The sequence below is a fragment of the Pseudopipra pipra genome, chromosome Z, assembly GCF_036250125.1.
Source record: "Pseudopipra pipra isolate bDixPip1 chromosome Z, bDixPip1.hap1, whole genome shotgun sequence".
NCBI classification, from domain to species: Eukaryota; Metazoa; Chordata; class Aves; order Passeriformes; family Pipridae; genus Pseudopipra; species Pseudopipra pipra.
The window spans coordinates 14,658,222-14,671,046 of record NC_087581.1 but is presented as its reverse complement, the minus strand read 5'-3'; the positions used below and the strand labels follow the sequence as shown (position 1 = coordinate 14,671,046).

Here is a 12,825-nt window from a genome sequence, read left to right as displayed (position 1 = left end):
TTTTTCTGCTCTTCTGAGACCCCACCTGGAGTGCTGCATCCAGCTCTGGTGACTCCAACATGAGAAGGACATGGAACTGCTGGAACAAGTCCAGAGGAGGGCCAATGTCATTGATAAGAGGACTGGAGCCCCTCCCCTATGAAGACAGGCCGAGAAAGTTGGGGCTGTTCAGCCTGGAGAAGAGGTTATGTGGAGACCTCATTGCACCTTCCAGTATCTGAAGAGGGCCTACAGGAAAGCCAGAGAGGGACTCTAAATCAGGAACTGTAGTGATTGGACAAGGAGTAATGGGTACAAACTGAAAGAGGGGAAATTTATATTAAATGTATAGAAGAGACTCTTTACTGTAAGGGTGGTGAGGCATGGGAAGGTGTTGCCTGGACAAGTTGTGCATGCCCTACCTCTGGAACTGTTAAAGGCCAAGCTGGATGAGGCTCTGAGCAACCTGGTCTAGTGAAACGTGCTCCTGCCCATGGCAGGGGGATTGAACAAGATAATCTTTATGGTTCCTTCTAACCCAAACCGTTCTATGATTTTATGAAAGTGCCTGAAGAGGTTGTGGATGACCCATCCTTGGAAGTGTTCAAGGACAGATAGGATGGAGCTCTAAGCAAACTGGTCTAGTGGAATGTATCCCTGCCCGTGGCAGGAGGGTTGGAACTAGATGGTCTGTAAGGTCCCTTCCAATCCAAACCATTCTGTGATTCTATGAAATGACAGACTTTTTATGTGGAGGATTGAGAGGAGAACAAAAATGACAAATCTCTTCTACTCTATCATTGTACTTAGACTTAAAATTAAATAGTAATGAATTGGAGACATTGCTCCTATCTGAAAAAAGGGTTTCTTATATCAGTGTGAGCCAAGAGCTGTCACCTTAACACTTGTTGCATGATGCACAAGACTCTGGAGGACAGAACCCTTTAGAGTGAAAGACTGAGGACTGCACGTAGGGAAAATTCCACTTTTTATTTTTTCACTCATCATTTATTTACAAATACACATTATAACTTTTATATACATTGCACATTTACATGGTAGAAAAGTACAAAACTATATATTTAAATGAATTTATATTTAACTCGCCATGTTTGAAAATATAAAATTGCATCAGAAAAAAAGTATTATGAAAAGCAAGAAACTTGAACTGATAAAGCTTTGATATAACTTTTAGCAACACACTGATTGGGAAATGAAAACTTTGAAAGTGGTACTGCAAGACCATCTTAAAGGAAACACCTGATAAAACACTTATGCATGTTACAAACCCCTCCCCCAAAACAACCAGTAAAAATAAAATAACCCCCTTATTCTTATTACAGTTATTCCTGTAGCTGTTATCAACTTTCATAATCCAAGATCTTCAGATATAGAATTTGTATAGCACAGTATAAACTCTCAATACATTGAGATCACTTCAGTATATGTGATCAGAAGTAGAGAAAAATTAAGGGGAAGAAGTTTCCTTAAAAATCACCCCACTGCACCCTGAAAGTATACTTAAGTCAGTTACAATGCCTTTTGGTCAGTCAAGATTCCTTGTAAACAAGAACACAGGGATCTTTAATGTACAGAACCGGCAAGAAGAAAATCCAATAAATAAACATAACAGAAACTGACATGCAAGTCTGTTAAAGTGGAAGTTAACATCAGTGAAACAAAGAGATGAGATTATGTGGGTAGACTGTAAGGAATAGTTATAGCGTACAAGAAAAAAGAAAAGCTTTAATTTACAAGCAAGAGACCTCACAATAAATAACACTGCTCTTCCCATAACGAATAAATTTCTTCAAAAAACAAGGTGTACAGTCAACCAGACATTTTATGTATAAATTATAAAACATGACACAGTATAAATAAATGTCTACGAGACTCAACTATATGTATACTTTTTTTTTTCTCCCCAAAATAAATAAGCATACACTTATTTACAGTATGGACATTGATTTTTGTGCCCAATGGCTGTTTCAATAGTGATGGAGGTTTTACCACTCTAGAATGGAAGATATAGGAAAGCTGTAGTCCTGGTCTTCATCTTCCTCTTCATCTTCTGGGTCTTCATTAATGGCTAGATGGGGGAATATAGGGGAGCTGTTGTTTAAATAAGGACAACAACAGCGCAGAAGCAGCTCAGTGCATGTTTTCAAAGCCCTCTGAACAGCCATAATACAGCGTTGCATTTTATGCGACTTGTAGTGAGATGCTCTTTGGCATCTGCTGTTATGAAATAAGGTTTTTTTATATGTAATCTATGAAGTCATAACTGCAGAAAGTTCTGAAGAATCAATGGCTCAGGTTTTATTGGCAGATTCCTGAAATCAAATACAGAGCGCTCAGGTGTTCTAGGTTTAATTGCTTTGTGTCCTTCATTCAGAGTTAGTAGAGGCAACTGTGCTAAACCAGATGCCCCTGTGCTACCTTTAAGCTTGTTCTTTTGGACCGAGTTAAGAGTTTATCCAGATGTTAATAAAGCAATCAGCAAAGCACACGAGAGCAGACAAAGTACGAAAAAGTCACTAGAATTACAATCCTCGGGCAACACCTTTCTGATAGAATGGCTTGTCCTTGGAACATCCCCAAAACTCCAACTTGAAGGCCAGCTCGTTGTTGGAGATCTATTGCATTTTATCAGCAACAAAAATGTGTGCGTGATAGATAGATACTTATACTCTACTGTACCTTGAATCAATAAATCAAGCTTTCTTATGTTTAAAGTTGTAAGTCTTCATTACCTAGGTATCGCCTTCAGAAGCTTTAAGTGTCTGCAGAGTTAAAAATCTCACTTACAGTTGCAAGATCCAGAGTGCTTTACTTCTAGAAGCACACCCATTGAGCAGGCTGCCTCTTTCATGGCACACTCGCTTGGGTAAGTTGTGTTATCACTGGCACAGACTGCCTCTTCTGACTTGCTTTCGGGGCAGAGCTCATCGCAGAGAGCACACCGACCTCTACCAACCTTAAAATCCCACAGGCATTTCTTCCCAGCAGTGCACTGAATGTCTTCACAGGATTTGGCTTCTAAAAATACACACAGGATACTAGGGGTAAGTGAAAAGACAAAGCAAAAAGAAAAACAATGACCAGCAACCCCAAAAACCCCCTTTCCCCTGTGAACTGTGAAGAAACAAAGCTCAGATGTAGTACATGTGATGATACTTGCTGATTTTGCTCAAGCAAGTATTCCCTTGGACAAAATTACCTGTCTATGTATGGGGGAGGAAAGACAGCTGTGCCAGCAAAGTTTTGCCCTGGGAATACAGAATTACATTTGCCTATTGTACATGACTTTCCTCCTCCATTTGATGTCAGTGGAAATTCAGCTCCCCAAATTAACAGTAAATTCAGGATTTGTCAACAGGTCCAGCATTTCTAAATCTGTTATTTTTAAACTAACCCACCGAGAATAGTTGTCTACAAGATTTGAAAGGGAATTCACCTCAACCTATGCCAACTAAAAGCAACCTGAGGCTCCCGTGAATTACCCTAGCAGTTTTGGGGAGCAGAGGCTGCCCTGCAGGTGCTTCATTGTAACATGCTGAATATCAGTCATTTCTGGAAATCACAACACAGAATGTCAGGGTGCACAGAGATTATTTTCCTATCTTCACCCACCAACCGTCTCTAAACTCCACAATTATTTCTAAAGAGGAAAAAGTGATCAGATGTTTCCAATTAAATTAACATAATCTTTTGCCAAGACCACTTGAAGACAATTGTTTCCAGGAATCCAGACCCACTGGATACCGAGACCTTGTTATATAACCATGTCATCATCTATTTCATGGCGGCTGCTTCTCCCTTGGATACTACTCGGCACCCATAGCCAGAGCAGGATCAGGCCCTCTTCTCCCTCATCTTTTTTGCTATCTTTTCCAGGAAAAAGTTCACCCTGTCGCTCTTCTTTCTAGAGGGTAGTACTAACCCAGGTTGCTGGAAGTCTCTCTTCCTCACCAGCAATAACTACATCCATCCAGTTGCACACACTGAATACTCTGAAACAGGTGACTGAGGGAGTTTCCCCCATCCTTACCCTCCTACTAAGATACGTACTGATGCATTTTCCTTCGTAGGCTAATCCGATGGATCTGCCCAGCAAGCAGGTGGCTTTTCTCAGGTGGCAGGCACTGGCGTAAGTTATGCCATCATTCCCACAGAGATACTGTTCAGGGGAGGTAGGCTCTGGGCAAATTCGATTACATGTCACACAGTAGGCATTGTTGGTTTGGTCAACCACACACGTGGAGCTGCCTGGGCACAAGACATCCCTGCAGGTCTCTGAAATGCAGACAGAAACACGCAATGATTAGTAAAAGACACCATAGTCCCAATGAGGAGTAAACAGGTGATGCAACAAATGATCAGATAAAAGCCTTTAGCAGCTCTCATTTAAGGGCTGCTGGAGGAAGCCTTCCCATCTCTGGGTAGCTGGTGGGACACAAATGCTGATTGACTATGAGGAACTCTCAATTCATTACATCCTTGTCTGTTGAGCATGGTCTAGTTACCGTCTCCTAACCTTTGGAACATCACTCTGGTTCCTGTGGGGAAGTACATCCAACAAGTCCTCCATCCTACACTCAGACACACACCCTTTGGCATTTGAGGGAGATTGGATTAGATTTGCAAACCTACTTTTGCATTTGCCCTGATACTGGACTTCAAGTTCGGGCTGTTCTTTACATCTGGCTTTGAGAAGGGCACACTCGTTCCTGTAGGTTTTCCCATCTAAGCCACACACGGGGCCCTTCCAAGTGATATTAGAGCAATCCGGAGCACAAACACACCGAGGTTTGTTCTTCTTATTCATTTTACATTTCTTCCCGGGCCCACAGTCCACATTTTCGCATGTTTCTGATGGAAGGAAAGAGGCACCACTTTAGTACCTAGTGTGCAGAACAGACCTGGTGTCAAAACTGCTTAAAGAAAAAAAAGACACCGTGAACCCAGAGCACAGAGGGAGAACACCTTTCCCCACCCCCATCCCGAAAACACTACTCGAGCTAAATCCCCTCTCCAGTGAGGGCAGGGGGAAGAAGAAGTCGCTCTCTCCTCCTCACGATATGCAGGGCGGACGGGCAGAAATGGGAGTCCCCTTCCCGATTCCGAGGCTGGTACGAGACGCCCCTCAAAGCCCTACTGAGGAAGAAAGCGGGAGGACCGCGCTGCCCTCCCTCCCAGTTCTCTCCCCGCTCCTCCTCCCCCCAGCCCAGCCCCTGCGTGAGCCGCTCCTCAGCTCGGAGCAGCTCGCCAGCACCCCCTTACCTTTGCACGGGATGCAGTTTGGGGCTCCCCCATTAAAAATCATCCACTTAAAAAGCGTGTTGTCGTTGACGTCCTCCGCCGTCCAGGACGTGGTCAGGCGGCCGCTCTTGCAGCACTCCTCTTTGCTGAGGTCGGTTTTGTAGAGGACCTGGCAGCGCCCGTTCCGCGCCTGCCGGAGCCAGCAGTTCCCAGCTGCAGGGCGGGGGGCAGGAGGGACACCCAGACGGATCAGTGGCGGTCACCAGTGACCCAGACATAGCACGTGCGCCTTGCCGTGACTTTTACTAGACTGTTTCCTTTTATTTGTCCGGTTCATAACCCGCAGCTACTACGGCCCATTTGGAAGCGCAGTTTAAAAAACAAATAAACAGATGCTCCCTCTCCCCTTCCCCCCAAAAAACCTCAAACAACCAAACCAAAAAATTACCCCAAACCCACAAAAGAACAAACAAACAAAAAAATACCCCCAACACACACACAACCCGCCCCCCCCCCCGAACCCTTAACAAAACAAACTAAAAGAAAGAAAAGACCCAACCAAAACAGGACGAGACAGTTTTCCGAGATATTTATTCCATATGTAGAGCAGAAGGAGCACTGTCGACACGTGACAGAGGCTTGAAAAGGATGTGCATTTAAAAGGGAATAAAAAGAAAATCGCGCTTGCAAATTCCTTCCTCCTCCCCCTGCCCTCTCCTCCTCACCGCGGCTGCACAGCAGCATTGTTTTACTGCCGCACAGTTTCAAGTCCCAGCCCATTTTGCAATCTGCACGAACTGGGAACATTTACTGTTAGAGAAGTCTTTCGAAATCCCCACATTTTGCTGCTTCTACTAACAAATGTCTTTCCTTCACTAAAATAAGTCAGCAGAGTTCCAAAAAAAAAAAAAGGTGAGCAAAGTACATAAAATACAAGGTCACTTTGAGTAGGAGGTCCCTACAGAGTTTTAAAAATCGATCAAGCTGGAAAAGTTATAAATACCACCTCTCCTGCAAGCATTTTAGAGGAAAGTACACTATCTTTACACGGGATAGAGTGGCTTTTGTTGCGGTTATTTTTTTCCTTTTTCTTTTTCTTCCCTCCCCCCCCCCCCCCCCCCCCCCAGTATCCTTGTTATTTGTGGAGGCAAGCCAAGAATATTAGTCCAAGCAACTCCCTTTTTTTTTAGCTGGAGCATTTTGGTTGGGATGAGTCTCTCGTGAATAGCCAATGTGACTTCTCCAGCAACTCAATACCAATTGATTCTGCTGCTAATCTAGCCAGGGCTCGATCCTGTCTCCTTACTCCAATAGGAATGTACCGCAGAGAGGGGTCAGGATCGACCAGCCGAGATGTCGCTGGGCGCGGTGAAAGACTCCCCCCTCGCTAAAAATCATCGAACAAACAACGCCCTTAAAAAAAAATATTTCGTGTCTCAGAGTTGCCTACATTAGATTAACTTATGCTCTATATCGGTAGTGGAGGAGATAAAAAATAAAAGGAAAAGGAAAACAATATAAAACAAACAACGGTAAGGCATCCAGGTTGTGGTTGGAACACAGTCAAGATAAGGGAAAAAGCCCCCAAAACTGAAAATCAATATTCCCTTGTGTCGAAAGAGGGCTCTTAAGAGTTGTCAATATCAGGTTCGAGTTTGTTTTGTTCGTACGGTGAAGAAAAAAATAAACCAACAACTTATTAAAGCACTCTCTTCAGTGCAGGAGAATTTACAACGCTAATATTTATTCACACACACACACGAAGTAGGGAGGAGGAGGAAATCCCAGTATTAAAGGAATGTCAGTAAAATGACCACTTATTGGTTTCTAAAAATGTCAGCTGTAATCGTGGGGTTCTCCATCACCACCTTTCCTTCAGTCAGTCAGTCAGTCAGTCAGTCAGTCAGACGAGATAAAAATCTGAGCTAAATTACCAGCAAACTTTGAGCAGTCATTCGGGAGTCGAGACTAGGAAAGAAAGTTCCCTCTCGATGCTGCTCTTCATTAATGCTGCATAATAACAATAAATACCAAGAAACATCCTATCTGTCCTCTGTGACTGTGCAGAGCAGTGCGAAGATCCGATTAAAAAGGGATCCAAATGACACCTCTGCACCTCAGTATAAAGCAATCACATGCCCACAGTTAACTTCTGTTCTGTTGGACCTTGGAGAGAGGCGTTTAACACCGCAAGCAAACTAAACCGTGCCCGAAAGAGAGAGAACAATAGTAATAATAAAGAAACATATCTGCGAATAAACAATCTGGTCTTACCCTGCACTGTGTGATCTTCCATGAAGTGGCACAGAAACATCAGAAGTAAGAGCATGCCGGGGTGGATTCTCTGATTTAACATCCTCAGTATAGCAGCGAGTGAGCGAGACGCAGAGAGAGCGTGAGGGGGAGTATAGAGGGAGCGAGCACTAGCCAGCCTGCTTATGATCGCTCTATTGAATGAACGTCAGGCTCTGAATGCAGTCTCTCTTTAAATCTATACGGGGGTCCTAGCTGTCTGCGGTGGGCGGTCTCCTAATGTGTGTGTGTGTCTCCTCGGGGGTGGGGAGATTTAAAAAGTTCAGTGTGAATCAGGTGACATTTTCCACCTTCTGGAAACCCTCTCCAATTATCCGCTCTAGGTGCACGAACACACAGGCGCGCACCCGCGCAGCCCCGCGCCGCAGAGTCACCGGCGGGGACAGCGGCGAGAGGCGGCGCCGCGCGCGGCCGCACCAGCGCCGAGGGGGGGGCGGGCTGGAGACCCGCGGGGGGTCGCGGCCGCCCGAGGGAGGCCCCTGGTTCCCCATCGACGGGTCCGGGGTGTTACCGGAGCGCGGAGCGGCTCCTGCTCTCCCGGAGTGGGCTCCGCGGGCGCGCAGTGGCCGTGGAGGACCCATCCCGCTCCCCGCGCGTCCGGCGGGAGGAAGGCGGTTGGCAGGCGGACTGCTCGCTCGGCCCAAAGAAACCCTAAACTCCGACCGACCAACTCCAAACCTGAAAAAAAAAAAAAAAAACCCAACAAAAAACCCCCAACAAAACCAAAAGACAGAACCGACTAAAACTTTAATACCTAGGGCCGTGCCCGACTGACAGGCTTTGCACTGGGAGAGCCCAGGAGGACGAGACGAGAACGGGGGCGACGTAGGCGGTCTCCTTTCAGAATCAGAAAAGATTGCAACATCGATAATGAACTTCTGGGGCACTAGTTTATTAAGCACAGTCTGGCATTATTCTCTCCTTAGAAAAGTTGGCGGTCTCTCATTTATAACATTTTTTGGCACCGCTGAATGAAACTGAGTAGGCGATATTTCCTTTTATACAAAACGATTACTTAACGGAAAATGGTATTGTTTATTCAAAAGCTGCCTTTTAAATTTCGATTCTTTCGCTTTTCTGAGCCACCAAAGCACAACAGACTGCGAAGTATGCAGACAGGAATGCCCGGACAGTGCCGGGTCAGGGGCCGGTGCGCCGCGGCCGCCCGCGTCCTCCGCCCGGCCCTCCTCACACCCCTCCTCCCCGCTCCCGCCCCCCGCCACCCCCTCCCGACCGCCCTCTCCCCACAACTGCAAATAACTCAGTGATAACAGATTTTTTTCCACCAACTGCAGGAGATAGTGCTAATCTTTTAATAAAAGATCCCATTACAATGGGATCTGTCTGGACAGACTATAATAGATCCAGAAATACAGCCGTGCTAATATTAGAAGACAGTTGTTTGGGTGCCTCAGGCCGGGCCCTGGTCCCGCTTTGAAAGTGGGCATGAATCACAATGTCCCTCGGTACCACCTGCGGTCACACGCATTAAGGAGCAGACTGGTAAATGATTGATCTCGCTGCATATTTTTTTTTTTTGTTATTATTATTATGATCCTGGTCCTGAGCATCCCGGGCATTTTGAGCACTTCTGAAGCTCCAGGACTCCACATCCTTTTTAATCTCTTCCCAAATTGGTGCCACTCTCCCCTGCCCCCCCCGCCTCTCCCTGACGGCTGCCGGGGCCGCGCTCATGCGGGAGCGCGTAGTGCCCTCTAACGGCGGCCACGCGCACGGCCGAGGGGCGCCCTGGACCCCCGGACCGCCTCTGCCCGCGCAGGGGACGGATCCCGGGAGCAAGATACACCGAGGGACGTGTGCCCCCGACCCTCACCGGGGGCACGGCTCGGCCGAGTGGCGGGGGTCAGCGGGCTGGGCTCGGGGCTCGCCGAGGCGGGGCTGCGGGGGCCCGTCTGCCTTCGCCGCCCCCTCCCGGGCGCCCCTCTCGTGGTCCCGCCACGACCGGCCCCGCGGAGCTCCGTCCACCGCCGCTGCACAGCCCGGGGCAGCGTCGGAGCCGAGGGGTGTCCAGGGGATGTCCTGGGAGGCACCCGGGGGGATCCCGTTGGCAGAACGGGGCGCGCAGGTGGCTGTTCCCCTGCGGTGCCAGGAGTGCTGAGGGGTCAGGCTCACCTTCCCGTGCTCAGTTTGTGTATGTTTTTAGTAATTGGCCAACACGGCCAATTACGGTTTATCCTGCTAGTGTTTTCAATTATAGAGAGGCGTTTTCAGGCCATGTTCCTGGAAATGAAATGCTGGACGGGTCGATAAGGTTTGCACATGTGCTTCATGCGTGCATCATCAGGAGATCAATACGATTGCGCTGTTGTGGAGATTTGTATCACACCTGTTCTCTGACATCACATAGAAACAGCTGCTGTTTCTTTTGTTGTTTTCCTTTTTTTTTTGTTTGTTTTGTTTTTTAAAATGCTGAATATTGGTTCTGTTAGTAAGAACATGTCAGGCATATATTGTATAATCAGTAATGCTTTCTACTTTCTCACTGTGTGTCTCCCTTTATGAATCCCTCCATCCCTATCTGCTTTGTCAAAAATCATATTTAAATTACTAAAAAACCAGTAGGGTCGATCTGTAACTGAACTGTCAGGCAGCACACAATAAGAGTGTTGTTTTTAGTCTGACAGGTTTTAAAACTTCTTACTACTGAGAAGTGTATGCATTTTAATACAGGGTTTTGGTTGTGAATCTAATCTGGAGATGGCCTTGATCTTAGAATAATAAAACATTTAAAAAACCCCTGCTTATACTAACATCTCAAACTTTCAGAAAATTCAGCTTTGGCTCTCAATTTACACAAAATATATTTTTGTGTTCTATGTCCTACTTCTAATATAGCTATAGCTACAGCAGACTCCATAATCCAAAATATTAAGTGGCTGGCTTCTGAAGAAAATTGCAGCAAAATACTGAGAAGGAAGGAAAATAATCTGCAAATGTAACCTTATGTTAACATATGCTATTAACACACACACACACATACACACACATATATATATATACGCATACATACATACATACATACATATACCTATGGGGAATATTTATTTTGTGATAAGTCAGTATTCACTCAACTAGTATAATTTATTTCCGTTTATTCCTTTCCCCTCACTGTGCTGCCTCTCAACAGAAGAGAGGTTTCTTTTATCAAGAATGGACGAGCTCAGAACCCTCTCCTTTGATAGGGAGAACACCTGCAATAAAGTTTTTCAAGGATGTGGATAGGACTCCAGGCTGATTCCAAAACTGATTCTTTGGAAGGGATCTGGATTTTGAACAAAGGAAAATGTAAAGGCCTATCCTGGCAATCCCCAGTCTAACATTCAAGGGAGCAGAAAAAGCCTCGAACACCATCCTGTGGCCCTGGGTGTATGTATGCATCATCCCATGCCGTTTGTCACAAAACTGACCTCTACCACAGAGCAAGTACTCAAATAAAGGTAGAACGTCCTCTTCTGGTAGAAGAGAAGACTTGTTACCTTCCTTTGTTGCCATCTAATTATCACAAAAAAACCCCAGCCTGTTACTGGAAAACTGTGCTTTTACAAAGTTTTCCCTAATTTTCCTCTCAGATATCAGATTTAAGGACTTCTCTGAGTACAATTGCATTGTTCCACTTGGAAAACTTTCCTTCCCTTTCCCCCTGCCTTTTTTTTTTTTTTAAATGTAGGGCAATACAATTCTTCAACAACCTTTTCTGTAGAAATTTCATATACTGTTTCTCAGCATAAAACATAAAAAAATTGTATTACAAAAGTTTACTTCTTAATTTGACCAAGACTTTTCCATGAAAAATAAGCAAACTGATTCCCGATAAAACTAAGCTCTAAAATATATTAACAAAATTCTAATATTAGGCAGTGGGTATGTGTGCTATTATGTGAAATTATTTGTACACATCTATGAGACTATTAAACACAGAACTTGAATTGTATGCTATTGGTGAGTGTTGCACTTATTAGATGAGCACACGTATGTTGAATAGTTGTTTTTTTCTTTAAATTGACCTAAAAGGTGATGTCTTTTTTCACATAATGGGCAATGGATTGAATAAAGAGCCAGTAGGGCTCTTGCCTAGTCATTGTCTCTGGTAAAACTGTTCATTCTGGTTCATACTGCAGAAAGGTCATGTAGACAGGTGGCATTCATGTTTTAGGTCAGATAAAATTGACATATATTATGTGATATTAGCCACACTGACCCCTTTCCTATCTTTTATTGGTGATTCAGGGTGTAATAACAGAATTGTATATCTCTCTACAGTTTGGTAGATATTTTCCTCTTTCTGTAGGTCCAAACAGGACAAGCTGTCTTAGATACTCCAACGACATTTTCTTCTCTTGTGTTGGCAGTACCACGAACCAGCACTGAGCAAGTCTTATTATTCCCTACCCATTGCAAACAGGATGTGATGTGGCAAGAAGAGGTTTAATGTGTGAGTGGAATGAAAACAGGTTGTTAAACAAGTTGCGAAAGCTTTCCAGGTTATTGAAAACTTGGACAAAAGTACAAAATTTTAGTAGAAAATGGGATTGGAAAAAACTGTAAGGAAACTATTAAAGACCTTAACTATCTCAGGACGTGAAATGAAAATTTATAAAGGAGCCTACTGATCTACTGCTTTACTGACTTGTTGTTCAGATGCTCCTCTGTATAATTTCAGAGAATACAAAACAACTAGAAATGTGCAACAGAACATGGAATTTCTATGTCAGAAAAAGTCTTTTTGCTTTGTTGGGACAGTGTTTTCAGCAGCAACAGGAATTCTGACCTAGATTCTAAATGAATTTCTGAAAACTTATAAAAGAAAAAAGAAAATGTAATTATTGTGAGAAAATGTATGTATTGTGAGAAAGCTGCTCTAAATAGCACTTAGGATGCTACTATTGTAAAGAAATGCCTATATGCCAGAAAGACAGCACCACCAGATCCAAACAACGCATTTCCTCATAAAGGCTTAAGAAGTGGCATAGTGAGAGGGAGCATGGAGAGTGCAAAGCTCTCAGATAGAACTGCCCCTGGAAGGCTATTTCAACCTTTGGCTGTCTTAAGTCGTGTGCTAAGTGCAGAATGGCTCTTGTCCAGCTTCCTGATGGGCAAATTGCCTTTTCTACTTCCGCAACTCTGCCAAGTGAAGCTATGTCATTCTTGGTGACAAAACTTCAATTTTTTAAGTTGTAATTATAGACAAGGAGCATAGTGTTTTAGGAATTGAGGGATTATGTGTGGGTTTTGCACTTTTAAGGTCTGGAA

The 12,825-nt window shown here is 44.5% G+C and overlaps 1 protein-coding gene across 1 annotated transcript; it reads right to left on the bottom strand.

Annotated features, from left to right (window-relative positions):
• Window positions 1–950: 950 nt before the first annotated feature.
• On the bottom strand, window positions 951–7,703 carry FST (follistatin). The gene is made up of 6 exons (XM_064641006.1): window positions 7,516–7,703; window positions 5,263–5,454; window positions 4,633–4,851; window positions 4,051–4,275; window positions 2,788–3,018; window positions 951–2,068 (listed from the first exon to the last, which is right to left on the bottom strand). The coding sequence occupies exons 1-6, from the start codon at window positions 7,595–7,597 to the stop codon at window positions 1,986–1,988; spliced, it is 1,032 nt and encodes a 343-aa protein (XP_064497076.1). The 5' UTR covers window positions 7,598–7,703; the 3' UTR covers window positions 951–1,985.
• Window positions 7,704–12,825: the final 5,122 nt, after the last annotated feature.

Bases quoted from the DNA above. Each gene is read 5' to 3' on its own strand.
- FST (XM_064641006.1), bottom strand. From the start codon at position 7,597: ATGTTAAATCAGAGAATCCACCCCGGCATGCTCTTACTTCTGATGTTT. The intron at 4,852-5,262 runs GTAAGGGGGTGC...TCCTTCCATCAG, and splicing joins AAACTGCATCCCGTGCAAAG to AAACATGCGAAAATGTGGAC. The intron at 3,019-4,050 runs GTACGTATCTTA...GTGTATTTTTAG, and splicing joins CTACGAAGGAAAATGCATCA to AAGCCAAATCCTGTGAAGAC.